General features: G+C 45.2%; 1 protein-coding gene across 1 annotated transcript in view; it reads right to left on the reverse strand.

The window, feature by feature from the left end:
• Window positions 1-15,365, reverse strand: part of LOC143507926 (extracellular sulfatase Sulf-2-like) — a 30,233-nt gene extending 14,868 nt beyond the window's left edge. The window contains 5 exon segments of the mRNA XM_076996625.1: window positions 2,667-2,836; window positions 4,484-4,635; window positions 6,993-7,232; window positions 11,269-11,520; window positions 15,095-15,365. Coding sequence (XP_076852740.1) covers window positions 2,667-2,836; window positions 4,484-4,635; window positions 6,993-7,232; window positions 11,269-11,443 — 737 coding nt within the window. The 5' untranslated portion in view covers window positions 11,444-11,520; window positions 15,095-15,365.
• Window positions 15,366-15,760: the final 395 nt, after the last annotated feature.

A 15,760-nucleotide genomic window follows, 5' to 3' on the forward strand; every position in this document is an offset into this window, starting at 1 on the left:
TCTCTCAGTTAAAAACACTCAGGTACACTTAATAGCCATCACACTGGGCTGCAGTGTGGAGAGATCACCGTGAACACTGACACACACACACACACACCGTCTGTTTGGTCTGCTTTTGTTTACTCCACTTTGACTAAACCAAATCTCATCAAAGTGCCAGACTCCCTCTCACCCTAACACACTCACAGATGCCCACGCTCTCTCATCTGTCATACTATTGCTCTAGGTCAGAGAATAAAATAACCTCTCTCTCTCAGTGAAAGAGTTCAGTGAAAGTTCTATTTAACTTTGCCTTTATCACTCCATTTTCCCTCTGTTCTCTAGTCCTCATCTATTTTAGTGGTCTACACATAACCCTTTTAATCCCTTCAGGTCTCTTCCTCTCCCTCTCTTTCAATCGCTCCCCCCCTCCCTCCCTTTCCTTCCGTGTCTCTCCATCTCTGTGTCTCTGCCTCTCCCTCTCTCTGTCTCACTCTTCACCTCAGCTCTGGTTCCTGTAAGACCCTTTCTCTCTTGTAAAGAAGAAATATGTGAGTGTGGGGAGAGACCTGAGGTTTGATCTTGGCATCTCACAGCTCCACTCCTCCCTCCGTCCTCTCCACAGCACCGGAGAGAGGGGAGGAGGGGCGGAGAGGAGGAGGCGGTGAGCACCGTGGGAGTACTGTGTAAAAGGAGCTGACGCTAGCAGGCTAACCTCTATCCCCTCATAACACTCTAATCCAGGAGCCAATCCAGGAGCAGAGAGCGGTTAATCAAACCCATACACAGGGTCAAAACACCAAAGTGGAGAAGGGGGTTCAGAGGGAGAATTTTACCCCCAGTGGGAGATCCATTAGAGAAGGCAGGGGAGCAGGTTTGGGGTCAAGCAGAGGGGGATGCTGTATAGCGTGACGGAGCAAATTGCAAGAATAACTGTACTGGTGGAAGTTCATCAGGGGGTCCAGCTTCTCATGGAGAGCCTGTGGTTACGCTGTAACAGGACGATGGGAAGCTTCACAGCACATCCAGAAAAGTATTACAAAACAGTGCAGGGGAAGAGAGAGACGCGTGGTCTCAAACAGACCTGAGTACCAGTGAGCTGAGGACAATCGGGAGAGTTTGAAGTGCTGTGGACGACCCGCACCAGACTGAGAGAAATCGCAACGTGGAGAATAAGGCAGTTTGTGGGTGTGATGGAGAGAATAGATAAGAGAAATAAACCTTCACACAGGCCCACACATACGCTGGAACATGACAACACAGTTGGCACTTTGGTAGGTTAATAGATATTTCTGACAAACAGTGAAGAAACAGATTGTAACAAGCGTCTCTTTTCTGTGACGAACTTAAAAAAGCCTATTAGTGTAAAGCAGCCTAAAAAATATACAACGCACGCACGCACGCACACACACACACACACACACACACACACACACACACACACACACACACACACACACACACTGTTCTTTTGAAGCATCCATTAAAACACTTCACCGTCGCCTCTTCAAACGGCATTAAAGTCCCAGCAGCTTATCATGTGCTTTAGAATTCACACGTCTTTGTGCTTCTCCAACAGAAGACGAGCGTGTGCCTCCCCACATCCTGGTCCTTCTTTAATGACGCAGCGATCCGCTCTCACGTCGGTTCTGACTGCTCCATCTGGCCTTAGACTTGGACACCGTGTCACGAGATTCATATTGGTCTCCGTTTCTACTTCATAAAGACAGACCGCGACACCCACAAAGAGAACGAATCCAGCCCCGGGATCTCCTACACACATATGCACATATTCATGCATATTCATATGTTGGTTTTTAAAATATTTACATATACCTTATACACCATTCCTGTAACGGTGAACGTGATGTAGTGTGGAGAGTAAATGCAGGAATGTGAATGTGCGTTGTGCGTGTTGGGGGAGAGGGAACACTGTAGAGGGGGGGGAGAGCGAATCTGCTCAGTGCAAAACAACAGCAGTAACAGGTGTGTGTGTTTGTGTGTGTGTGGGGGGGGGGGTGTCTGCAAAAATACAAGATGCAAGATGCATGTGTGTGCAGAGAGACAAAAGAAATAAAAACGAAGCATGAATGAAACTAATGTATATGTGAGGGGGGATAGAGAGAGAGAGAGAAGGGGAGAGAGAGAGAGAGCGAGAGAGAGAGAGAGAGAGAGAGAGAGAGAGAGAGAGAGAGAAGGGGGGGGAGAGAGACAGAAAGGCACAGAGAGAGACAGAGTGAGAGAGAGAGAGAGAGAGAGAGAGAGAGAGAGAGAGAGAAGGGGAGAGAGAGAGACAGAAAGGCACAGAGAGAGAGAGATGGAGCGAGAGAGAGAGAGAGATAGAGAGAGAGAGAGAGGGCCAATCTGTTAGTAAAGCAGAAATCTGGCATGTAGGTCAGGAGAAATGGGGCCAGTGAGTGTGGCTGTGGTGGCGATGCTGCAGTGTGCTCTAAGCGCCTGTAAGTGCTCTCATGTGGATTATCCTGGACAGTGGACAGAAGAAACTGTACATCCCCAACAGCTGTTTGATGTCATTACACGGATTCTCATCTATTAGTTTGTGCGAGTGTGTGTGCTGTCTTGTATACGCCCAACTGAAACAGCCGTCCTGTAGCTAGACCACAGTGACTAACACACAAACCAAGCAGAATTCAACAACACAACGGAACTATGAGTGAGGAACTCACATGTGTTGGGATGCGTTGGGGAATGCGGTGGTGTACTGGGGGGCCGCGTCCTCTGGGCCATGGGGAGCGGCGTGACTGATCACCATCATCACTGGCCTATGAGGGTACATCTTCTTGGACATACGGAAGTAACTGATGCTGTCATTGGTTATGAGGTCTGTCAGGTAGTCCTGTGTGAGATGGCAGGGCACACAACAGAGATGTGCTTCAGACAAAGACTAGGAAATGACTAGGAAAGATACACACATACACAAAGAAGGAAACGGAACAGCTCTAAAGCAAAGAAATAATCCACATATTACATATTTTTTTCTTGTCCTTATTAGCAGATCTCAATACAACTGATATATTTTCTTACATATTTATACAAAATAGATATCCCACACACACACACACACACACACACACACACACTATATTGCCAAAATTTTTCGGTCACCCATCCAAATGACCTAGGCATGCAGACTGTTTTTACAAACATTTGTGAAAGAATGGATCGCTCTCAGGAGCAACAAATCCAGTCATGAAATTTCCACAGTCACCTGTCAGCTGTATTAAAAGAAAATGGAAGTGTTTGGGAACTAAAGCAACTCCGCCACAAAGTGGGAGGCCACGTAAACTTCACAGTGCGACGAGGTCACCAACTTTCTGCACAGTCAGTCACTACAGACATCCAAACTTCATGTGGCCTTCAGATTAGCTCAAGAACAGTGCGCAGAGAGCTTCATGGAATGGGTTTCCATGGTCGAGCAGCTGCATCCAAGCCATACATCACCAAGTGCAATTCAAAGCATCGGATGCAGTGGTCTAAAACACACCGCCACTAGACTGTAGAGCAGAGGAGATACGATCTCTGGAGTGATGAATCACGCTTCTCCATCTGGCAATCTGATGGATGAGAACAGTACTTGTCTGACTGCATTGTGCCAAGTATAAAGTTTGGTGGAGGGAGGATTATGGTTTAGGGTTGTTTTTCAGGAGCTGGGCTTGGCCCCTTAGTTCCAGTGAAAAGAACTCTGAATGCTTCAGCATACCAAGACATTTTGGACAATTCGATGCTCCCAACTTTGTGGGACCAGTTTGGTGCTGGCCCCTTCCTCTTCCAACATGGCTGTACACCAGTGCACAAAGCAAGATCCATAAAGATATGGATGCAGAGTCTGGTGTGGATGAACTTGACTGGCCTGCACAGACTCCTGATCTCAACCAAATAGAACACCTTTGGGATGAAATAGAGCGGAGACTGAGAGCCAGGCCTTCTTGTCCAACACCAGTATGTGACCTCTCAAATGCGCTTCTGGAAGAATGGTCAAAACTCCCCATAAATACACTCCTAAACCTTGTGGACAGCCTTCCCAGAAGAATTGAAGTTGTTCTAGCTGCAAAGGGTGGACCAACGTCATATTGAACCCTATGGATTAGGAATGGGATGTCACTTAAGTTCATATGTGAGTCAAGAAAGGTGAGCGAATACTTTTGGCAATATAGTTCTTCTTCTTCTTTCGGCAATTCCCGTTTAGGGGTCGCCACAGCGGATCAAACTCCTCCATCTGGCCCTGTCCTGAGTGTCCTCCACTGACACACCAGCCACTCTCATATCCTCTACCACTTTTAGCAATATAGTGTATATACAGTTTATATATAGTTTATAACCAAAGTGGGTCTAATATACTCCACTATGTAAACAGATAATCTCCAAAAGAATTAAGAGCTGGTGAGCACACATATGCAGTGAGTGCAGACACACACACACACACACACACACACACACACACACACACACACACACACACACACACACACACACACACACACACCTGTGGGTAGTTATAGCCATGCTTCTCACGGACGCCGTTCCTGCAGATGGTGTAGTTGTAGAAGCGTGAGTTCTTCACCATGCCCACCCACTCTCTCCAGCCGGGGGGAACATAGCTGCCATTATACTCATTGAGATACTTCCCGAAGAATGCTGCACACACACACACACACACACACACACACACACACACACACATTAGGTCACATAAGGTCAGTGAGCAAGACCTTAATGATCCTGTCTCTGAGTTGTAGAATTATTGCCATAAGATATTTCTCCTTCTTCTAGATACGCAGCATTAAGTCTGACTCAGCAAATCGAGCTCTGTCACATCACTCAGCTAATGGAACAGCTGGGGGCCATTAACAACCATTCAGATATAGATCCAGATTGACTTCACTGATTCCAATAACCTGGACTCCCAAACGCACCTCCATGTGGCCACAATCATGACTCATCACAACGAGAACACGGCAAAATCTGCAGCGTCACTACAGACATTTCCAGCACTTCAGTCAATCTTTAGGTTTTAGGCTTGAGACAATGCAACTATGTAAAATACAGATGGTCAACACACACACACACACACACACACACACACAAACGCACGCATACAACGAGGTCAATACACACACGCACGCAAACAAAGAGGACAAAGCTCTCTGGGTGGATTAGAGAGATGATTCGATGATGTTGATATTGCAGAGATGACATTAGGTAGGATGTCAGTGCTTTCCTGTCTAAATGTGCTAAGTCCATCTCTCCTAAAGAAAGTGCATTCTAATGGATTACTCTAGCTACTAAGAGCTGACTCACTGCCAGGTGTGTGTGAGTGTGTGTCTCTGTTGCATGTCATGCCTTTTCCGGGAAGTGTTCACAGACACTGAAAAAAACTAATCTGATACAAATTGTCTTTAAGAGCAGTTTGTCAGCAGGCAAGTGTGCTCAAAGTGTGTTTCTGACAGTGTCTGAGACTGCAGTACCTGTCAGACAGAGTCTCCAATAAGTGCGTTTGAAAAGGTCACCACACGTCTGTTTACTATGATATAACAGCACTTAGGGGGCAAAATCAATTCAGCCAGAATGAAAGAAAAGGAGCTGCATGAAAAATGTGTTCCTGTATATCACGACATCATCACTCACGCGGCAAGACCAAAACAACTCAACCCCTGTAGTTCAGCTGATACTCACCCCTGTGTGTGTAATCACTCCTGCTTGTGTTCATGCTGGTTACGTGTGTATTTTGTGCAGAATAATGTAGCAGTGATTATATCTGAGAGAGCATGTACGGTTTGAAAAATGTGTGTGTGTGTGTGTGTGTGTAAGTGCACCTGAAGACGCTAGACTCCACCCCTCTCTGGTCCAAAGTAAAAACAGCAGGGACTTTCCTCCCTAATTCACTAATCAGTGTCTCACAGCTCAGATCTAAAGATATAATTCTGTCACATATCAGAGTCTGGCTAAATTAGTCAGTAGGCATTAGACATGGAGACACGTACACACACACACACACACACACACACACACACAAACACACACACACACACACAGAGCAGAGCGCCCTTATTCAGTCCCTCACAGCGGTATCTAATCTTTAAAAGAACTTGTGCACTGTTCATGTTCGGACTGCAGTATGACACTGTCTGCTCATTACACAGTGCCATACTAGACAGTCTGATGCTCCTGCTGTTCCTGGGTCTTCCACTCACTGCTGAGACACCAGCTCCTACTACGGCCCGCTGTTACCACAACGACACGGTCAGCACCACAGAACCTCCCCGCTGGACTCACACAACATACTGGTCTGAAGCGCATGAGAACACATTCAAAGGTTTTATCAGTGTTATCAGTAACAGTGGAAAATGTGACACAGCCCTCCCAGGACTGGGACCAAATTCACCTGTAAAGAGCATGGTTGACTTACATGATATACATATATTTATAATAATAATAATATTTTGATTATTATGATGTTGTTGTTTTTGTTTTGTATATTTTAGTTCATGACTGGAAATCCACTTAGTGTTTTCCTTACCCGGCGTCTAGTTTCAGAACACAAAGCCCTGGATACCCGGATGCTCTGTACCACATGTCAGTATTGATCGCACGACCACATTTTACTATGAATATTAATCATGTCACGTCCGTTCAAAGTAGTATTCAGACCAAATATTCCTGCCCAGTAGAACAGAATTCCTCCAGCAGGATCCTACATTCACTCCACATTTATCTGATGTCGGCTGCTTCCAAAGAATTTTACTGCCTCCTTTACTAGGTGAACAGTTCCACTGCATCAGGTAATCTGTGCCAGTCAGTGCAGGCAATACATATACACCTGTGTGTACGAATGGATACATGGCCGCATGTGTGGATGTGAGTGTGTGTGTGTGTGTGTGTGTGTGTGTGTGTGTGGTGGTGGTGGTGGTGCACCTGTCCTGTAACTGCCGTTGTTGGGCGCGGCTCGTGTGTGTGTGTGTGTGTGTGTGTGTGTGTGTGTGGTGGTGGTGCACCTGTCCTGTAGCCGGTGTTGTTGAGATAGACCCCAAACGTGCGCGGCTCGTGCTGTGCTTGCCAACTGGGCGAGGAACAGTTCTCGTTGTTGGTGTAGGTGTTGTGGTTGTGCGCGTATTTGCCCGTCAGCATGGACGAGCGAGACGGGCAGCACATGGGCGTGGTCACGAAGGCGTTGGAGAAGTGTGCCCCGCCCTGTTCCATGATGCGGCGTGTCTTGTTCATCACCTGCATGGAACCTGGGGGAGAGAGGGAGAGAGATAGCGGATGAGACAGAGCAAGGCAGAACTGAGACAAGATCGAGAAATGATAGCATGAGAAATAGGAGGGCCAGGGAAGAGACTGCAGGAGAAGAGTCCCAGTGAAGCAAGCGGTGCTCCTACAGTAACGTCATTAACAAATCCCACTGATTGTTCAGCAAATTATCCTGTTGATCAAGCAAGATCTCTCTCTCTCTCTCTCTCTCTCTCTCTCTCTCTCTCTCTCGTTATGGTACCAGCACCACAACAAGGCAGGATAAAGTTATGAGCTGATCCGTTCATGCAGCTCTCGTGAAAACATGTCTAGGTTAATCCTGCCAAAAGAGCTAGGGTTAGAAGTTGATGATATATGTCTGAGGGACTTGGGTGTGATCTTTCAAACGATGGAAAATTGATGTTTTTCTGTGGATGACTGCATGGAATGAAATAGAAAATTCAAAGAGGGGAGGAATACGTTTGATTAGATTTGAAAATAAAATAAAATGTGGTTCCATGAACAAGCATAATTTGATAGACCTTCTTCTCCTTGTCTTTCTTTCTGTTTCAGTCTCTCTATCCCTCTCTTGCTCACTCTATCTCTCTCTAACAAGACACACACACAAACCAGACTGACTGATGCATGCAGAGACAGGAAGCTTGAATTCACTTGGCCTTTTCATACATGATCCCCAAACCTCCGCAAATCCATACTGAAAGGCCAACAACATGCACACACACACACGCGCACACGCACACACACACACACACACACACACACACACATACACACACACACGCACACATATGAAATGAGAAATGAAAAAAAGAAAATGAAACCCCCGCTGCACATAACTTGTAAATGTCAGAATGGACTCCTTAAAATCGAATTTTGCAACAGCACCATAGGTTCTAACCTCTATAAAATTCATATTTACTGATCAAAACAACTCCTTTGCATCTAATTATTTATGCTCATTAGGATGTGTGTTGGAACACTAGTCAGGATGTTCAGACGAGATTTGAGATTTTGATGCAGACAAAGGGAAGAGAGGAGACGTCCGATGCGAAATAAGAAGAGATGAGGAGAATATGGAAGCGTTTGACACCCCCAGCTCCACTAGAGCCATGCAACGAAGAACCACGTGCCTGTGAAGACGCTAGGCTCCGCCCCGCTCTGTTCCAAACTAAAAACAGCAGGGACTTTCCTCCCTAATTGTATCAGCTCTCACGGCTCTAGCAGATCTAAAGATATATTTCTGTCACATATCAGAGTCTGGCCTAAATTAGTCAGTAGGCATTAGACAAGGAGAGACACACACACACCTAAACACACACACACACACACACGAACACACAAACACACACGCACACCACCCACACACTCCCACACACAGAGCAGAGCGCCCTTATTCAGTCCCTCACAGCGGTATCTAATCTTTAAAAGAACTTGTGCACTGTTCATGTTCGGACTGCAGTATGACACTGTCTGCTCATTACACAGTGCCATACTAGACAGTCTGATGCTCCTGCTGTTCCTGGGTCTTCCACTCACAGCTGCCTCAATTAGCACCAGCTCCTTCTGCGTCCCGCTATTTCAAGCTCGCGGTGAGGGCCTTGGTTTTCATGGGCATGGTGCGAGCGCAGAAATGAAGCAAAAGATTGTGGCACAGGCACGTGTGGGTGTGGCAGGAACATTGTCTGCTATTTTCATGACTGCCATAGACGAGCTAATCCAGAGCACAGCAGTGAATTTACGAAAAAAAGCTGTGTAGAAGCAGGTGTGTTTAGACTGAATACATAACCAGCAGGTGTGTTTAGACTGAATACATAATCAGCAGGTGTGTTTAGACTGAATCCATAATCAGCAGGTGTGACTAGACTGAATCCATAATCAGCAGGTGTGACTAGACTGAATCCATAATCAGCAGGTGTGGTTAGACTGAATCCATAATCAGCAGGTGTGGTTAGACTGAATTCATAATCAGCGGGTGTGTTTAGACTGAATAAATAACACAGGTCAACAGCATTTTGGGGCCAAAGATATTTCAACGAATTTAGGGTAACTTTGGGGTGCTGATTCTGAATATGTCATCAGTTTTTCCAGATTGGCTCAAGTTTTTGAGATTTTTCGTGAAATGTGTAAAAAAAACACACTATGTGTGGTGCCCAAGACTTGTCGTGGTCCCCAAGCATAACCCCAAAATAGGCCAAATACACTTTTTTATGAAGTCTGTTATGTTTCTTCTATGTTTTTGCAGTGTATATTCACCACAAATGTAACAGAATGTGTCTGGATCGTTATTACAACTTCTTCTTGTGCTATAAATGCTATATGCTAATGCTATATAAGTGCTATAAATAAGATACCAAAAATCTCAAAAACTTGAGCCAATCTGGCAAAACTGATAGCATATTCAGAATCAGCACCCCAAAAATACCCCAAATTCATTAAAATATTTTGGGCACCAGTAAATTTTTTTTTTGTTGTTGACCTGTGTAATCAGCGGGTGTGGCTAGACTGAATACATAATCAGCGGGTGTGGTTAGACTGAATACATAATCAGCAGGTGTGTTTAGACTGAATTCATAATCAGCGGGTGTGATTAGACTGAATACATAATCAGCAGGTGTGTTTAGACTGAATACATAATCAGCGGGTGTGGCTAGACTGAATTCATAATCAGCGGGTGTGGTTAGACTGAATCCATAATCAGCAGGTGTGGTTAGACCAAATTCATAATCAGCGGGTGTGGTTAGACTGAATCCATAATCAGCAGGTGTGGTTAGACTGAATTCATAATCAGCGGGTGTGGTTAGACTGAATCCATAATCAGCAGGTGTGGTTAGACTGAATCCATAATCAGCAGGTGTGGTTAGACTGAATTCATAATCAGCGGGTGTGGTTAGACTGAATCCATAATCAGCAGGTGTGGTTAGACTGAATTCATAATCAGCGGGTGTGGTTAGACTGAATTCATAATCAGCAGGTGTGGTTAGACTGAATCCATAATCAGCAGGTGTGGTTAGACTGAATCCATAATCAGCAGGTGTGGTTAGACTGAATTCATAATCAGCGGGTGTGGTTAGACTGAATCCATAATCAGCAGGTGTGGTTAGACTGAATTCATAATCAGCGGGTGTGGTTAGACTGAATTCATAATCAGCAGGTGTGGTTAGACTGAATCCATAATCAGCAGGTGTGGTTAGACTGAATTCATAATCAGCGGGTGTGGTTAGACCAAATACATCAGCTGGTGTCTATAAATGACAAACATAAAATGAGGAAGCAGCCATACCTGTCAGGGAAGTACAGTCACCACAACAAAATATATGACATTATTACTATTGTTCACAATGATGAGAATAGAAATTACATTTACATAGTTATGATATGATTAATTATTTATATATTTAAATTTGAAAATTTTCCATTTGATTCACATTTAATAGTCAACAGAATGTGACTATTTAGCTAGTAATTGAGAGACACACTTTTAGTGTTGTGTTGTTTGAAAATCCCACTGTGAAATGGATGAAGTGAGGAAATTTCCATGATGCATGGAGAACGTTATGACAAGGATAAGGTGCAGCACACAGAAAGAGTGGAGTAGGGTGGATATCATGTCTACAATACCCCCAGGCGAACTGTCTGCCCGGGACAGCCCGGGGTTTTTAGAGTAATAAATGAAACCGAAGGAAGTAAAACCCAGGAATTAAAGGTTGGTCTTTGACGTGCCAGGCTGGGTCCCGGTGAAAATATCCTTTAGAATGGGAGGCTCTTCTCAGAGAGCAGGGCAACAATACTATTGATCTCATGACCCTACCCACAAGGTATTCAAGAGCAGGACCTTCAGGATAACTGACACTGATAGTGAAAACCAACTGAACACCACCACAGATTCAGAGCTGAAGCTGTGGATGCAAATTCTGCACAACATACAATTGTTCTCATCAAAGTGCCCCTGTTGGGATAGCCTATGCGTCATTTTAAAGTCACCAGCCAGCTGATAGATCCGTCGGACGGGATGTGACTCACCCAGCTCGATGTCCTGGTCGTCTGTGAGGATGAGGATGATGTTGGGCCGGATGTTGCGACGGTCGCGATGGAAGCGAGGCTTCAACCTCTGGCCGGACAGGAAGACGGAGGCGTGGGCCACCGCCACCACCACGGCCAGCAGCACCGCCCACCGGCATGTCTGCCCGCCCGTCATCACAGCAATAGCCTCCCGCCACTGGTGTCAACGTCGGGGCTCCCGCTCACTCTACCTGCAGCTTTGCCTCACAGCACCTGCAAGGGGGTAAAGGGTCAAAGTTCAAAGGTCAGGTAATTTTTCATTCTGCATTATATGCTCCGCTGCAGTGCCTCAACCTGGTCGTTAGGAGTAGCTGTTGATACGAGCTCATTCGAAGTCTCCTAACTAAACACTTCGCCTTCACTTTCTTGTTCTCATTCTCTCTGAAGGGCTCCACAAACAAAACAAAAAGTCCCCAATTTCAGTCATTCAGTGAACGTTTAAGGTCATGTGTAAGGTCATTCCGGGACCATCACTATGGACGCTGTCAGATTAAACATAAATCCTTGCCATGTCTTAGTCAGAAGATGTTTGATGGCGATTAGTCACTGCTCACATTGTTATGCGTGTTCATAAGTCTTTGGTGATGAAGGTCATGTAACTGTCAAAGGAGGCTACAGTTCTGTTTGAGGTGCTGGAGATTATGTGTTCAGAAGAGATACAGAAGAGAAAGGCTGCAGGGAGTCATGAGAAGAACAGCATGGGCTGTTCTTTATCCATTCACCCACCCTTTCCTGGGAGTCATGAGGAGAACAGTATGGGCTGTTCTTTACCCATTCACCCACCCTTTCCTGGGAGTCATGAGAAGAACAGTATGGGCTGTTCTTTATCCATTCACCCACCCTTTCCTGGGAGTCATGAGAAGAACAGTATGGGCTGTTCTTTACCCATTCACCCATCCTTTCCTGGGAGTCATGAGAAGAACAGTATGGGCTGTTCTTTACCCATTCACCCACCCTTTCCTGGGAGTCATAATCCTACTCCACTGATCTGCCTGACAGCTGAACCAGCAGTATCCTTCTCAGTATTGTTTATATGTGTGAGCTATCTGTCATCCTATTGGTAAACGTTAAGGAACATGTCATGGGGGAGTTGCAAGACTAGACTGGAAAAAAACACAGATTCTAACATGCTGGACTTTGCATCAGGGTATCTCAGTCTGATTCTGGCATAAGAGGGTATGATAAAAAGTTAAATGAACTAAGGCAGAAAGTCTCTATCTTTCCAACAAGCTCCAGGCTATCAGAGATCTGGCTATAGGCATACAGCTATGCACACAGTCACGGCACTTTGGAAAAATGAAATATCTTCCCAAAATACCTTCCCTCCTGTAATCCTGACATGTAATTCCATCACAAGGGGGGAGCACAAGTACATACATGTAGCGGGCCCAGAAAGAGCAGGTGAAGTGAAAAGGATTCTGCACGCTTGTGAAATGAATCGGATTTTACATGCTTGTGAAATGAACCCTGACGAACATGATTTTAATGAAACCCTTAACTCCCATTTCAGGACTGCACAAAAAATGCCAAGGTTACATTTTCTCTCGCTCCCTCTCTCTCTCTCTCTCTCTCTCTCTCTCTGTCTCTCTCTTAAGAATATTCAGTGAGCACACTGAAATATGATTACTTGGATGGACTGTATACACACTCACATGTACACACATGCACTCACACACCGCAGTATCGAGGGAAAACACACAACGCCACTTCATGCAGCGTCATCGTGTATTGGTCATTAATTATTCAGATGATGGGATCCCCCTCCATCCTACTAACCTTGAGAACAAACCCAGAGGGAGCCAGGTCTTAGTCAGGCCCACGCACTGCAATTCACATAGCACAAACCAACTGGAATACATATGAGATAGAGGGGGAGAGAGAGAAAGAGAGAGAGAGAGGGAGAGAGTTCAACAGCCCTATATAATCTCATGTAGACAGCACATTCTCATCAAACCAAAACAGTCATCGTGATGATAACCAGCTGGCTCAGAGTCATGCTTGATGAAGCTTGTCTAGAATGTGTTGAGCTTTTACCATTAAGAGGTTATCTATCACGCTGTTACCATTTAAAATGTCGCTACCACATTCACAGCAGCCTTTATCATAAAACGGACGATTAAATGTTTTCTTTCTTTCGTTTTTTTCTAATTAAACCTAAAAAAGGGCGAACAACAGATGTTTGTCATCAACTGTCTCAGATTAAATTTATCTGAATGTGTACATATAACAGGAAAAAGATCTGCTTACTTTTAATGTTCTTAATAAAACTTTAACACAGAAGTAGCTATCAGAAGTAGCTAACACACATGACTGCATGTGCATGTGTGGCGTGTGAAATTACGATTAACTCGACGGAGCGTTTAGCTACGGCTTACAAGCTGTGTGTGTAGCATCAGGGATGAGACGGTGGGCGGGGGGCAGGGATGGTGGTGGTGTGCACCGCACCGAGAGCGCTCGAGGAAGAGACGGAGCACAACAGGGGCGGAGTGAACCGCGCCAGGGATGGAAGACCAGAAGCACCTGTTAACCCCGCCGGGAGCACTCAAGGCCACTCACAGTGTCCAGGCACACGTTACTCATCTGTGTGTGCACGCGTGTTGTGCCTACACGTGTAAAATCCACAAAATTCCTCAAAGCTGAAAACTATGGAGTAATAATCCCTAACACATTATTTTATTTATTTATTTATACCAGGTTTACCATTTAAATAATTCAGTTTATTTTGCCTACGATGTAATTAGTACGATTAATGACATGAGAATTAAACTAAAAAATTATTTTACATTTAAAAAATTATAATAATAATAATTTAAATATTGTAATAAATAGATTTTGTTGATTTATTGATTGATTTATCAGTAATATATGGAATGAAAGAACATAACGATTATAGTATAAGTATATAAGAAAAATATTTGTTTTTCATGACAGTTTGAGTGTGATAGTTTTTATTCTTATACCATTTTAGACAAAACACACAGTCTTCTTTCATCTGTATTCTCACACTTTCTCACTCTCAACCTTGGCTATGTTGAACTTTCCACTCAGTGAGCTCTGAGAGATATCACGCTGGGAACGCTTTGGTCTAAAACATAATAGTTCACGAGTAGAGAGAGAGAGAGAGAGAGAGAGAGAGAGCGCCACAGTCCACAAAGGACTCACCCACTCCTGATTCTATTATAGGGCACAACTTGCACAACAGGAAACACCGCCCTACATATGAGCAATAAGCACAGGAAGACTAACACTGGGATGTGACACAATGCCTTAACCAAACACATCACATGTAAGCTCATTTAACATATGAACTTTAACTCCCATCACAAACATCTGTTGCTGTCAGAATGCAAAACAACAGCTTTTGTTCTCTGTATTGACTTTTCTAATCCACATTTTGTATCTCTAAAAACTTTATTTAGCATACTGACAAATAACAAAAGGAAAATGAATATATATACAATGAATTAATAATTTAAACAAAGATCAATCACACACAATGAATTTCATCATTCTAATAGAGCAACACCTTTGTCTGACAGAACACAGAACTTCGACCTTCCAGACAAGCACAACTTCAGAGCGAACACCGCAGCCCTGTCCTCTGGACTCGTCTCATTCCCATCTCACTCTCAGCTCTCTCTCCGCTCCTCCGTCTCCGCCGCACTCTCTGCCACTTGCTCGCTCCGGCTCCGCGGATCTCAGCTGCGAGCCGGCGCTTTCATCCCATCCCTCCCTCCCTCCGCACGGGTCCCCTCCGCCTCCGTCTCTCTCACCGGTCTGTAAGTACCTCATGGTATTGATGTGCAGGTGTGTCCTCTCAGCTCGGCATCCTGTGTGAAGATGGTCATATCCAGAGCCCGTGTGAGCAGGGGCTACGCTTGTATCCCCAACCTAATCCCTGATAACACGATATGGCTGCTGCACTCCTCTGTCTCTCTCTCCTTCTCTCTCTCTCTCTCTCCACTCTGTCTGTCTCTGCAGGTCGCTGTGCTCTCACTATATTCCTCCCTCTCTCGCTCTCTGTGCGCTCCTACACTCTCTCCCCTCCGCTCTCACTCACTTCTCTTCTCCCTCTTCCTCACAGACCCATCCTTCCTCCCTCTCTCGCTCAGCTGTTCTCTCTCTCTCTCTCTCTCTCTCTCTCTCTCTTTCTCACACACACACACACCTTTTTCCCTGTGCTTTATAATTCCCTCTCTTCTCTTCCAAGCCATCCAATCTCACAGAATTGATGTGTTGTAACCTTGAGGTCTGCTGTTTTCAATTTATCGCCCAACCAACCCCCCCCCCCCACTCCCCTCAACACCCCAAACCCCCCCCCCCCCCCCCCCCCCCCCCCCCCGCCCAGCCCCAGATGTGTCTCTCTCCAGAAAAGAGTTAACCGAGCGGCATGGCTGGTCACGGCATGGAAGGAACGCCGTCCCATCTGTGCCCTCCAAACAGAGACACCCAT

The sequence above is a fragment of the Brachyhypopomus gauderio genome, unplaced genomic scaffold (genome assembly GCF_052324685.1).
Source record: "Brachyhypopomus gauderio isolate BG-103 unplaced genomic scaffold, BGAUD_0.2 sc757, whole genome shotgun sequence".
Classification (NCBI taxonomy): Eukaryota; Metazoa; Chordata; class Actinopteri; order Gymnotiformes; family Hypopomidae; genus Brachyhypopomus; species Brachyhypopomus gauderio.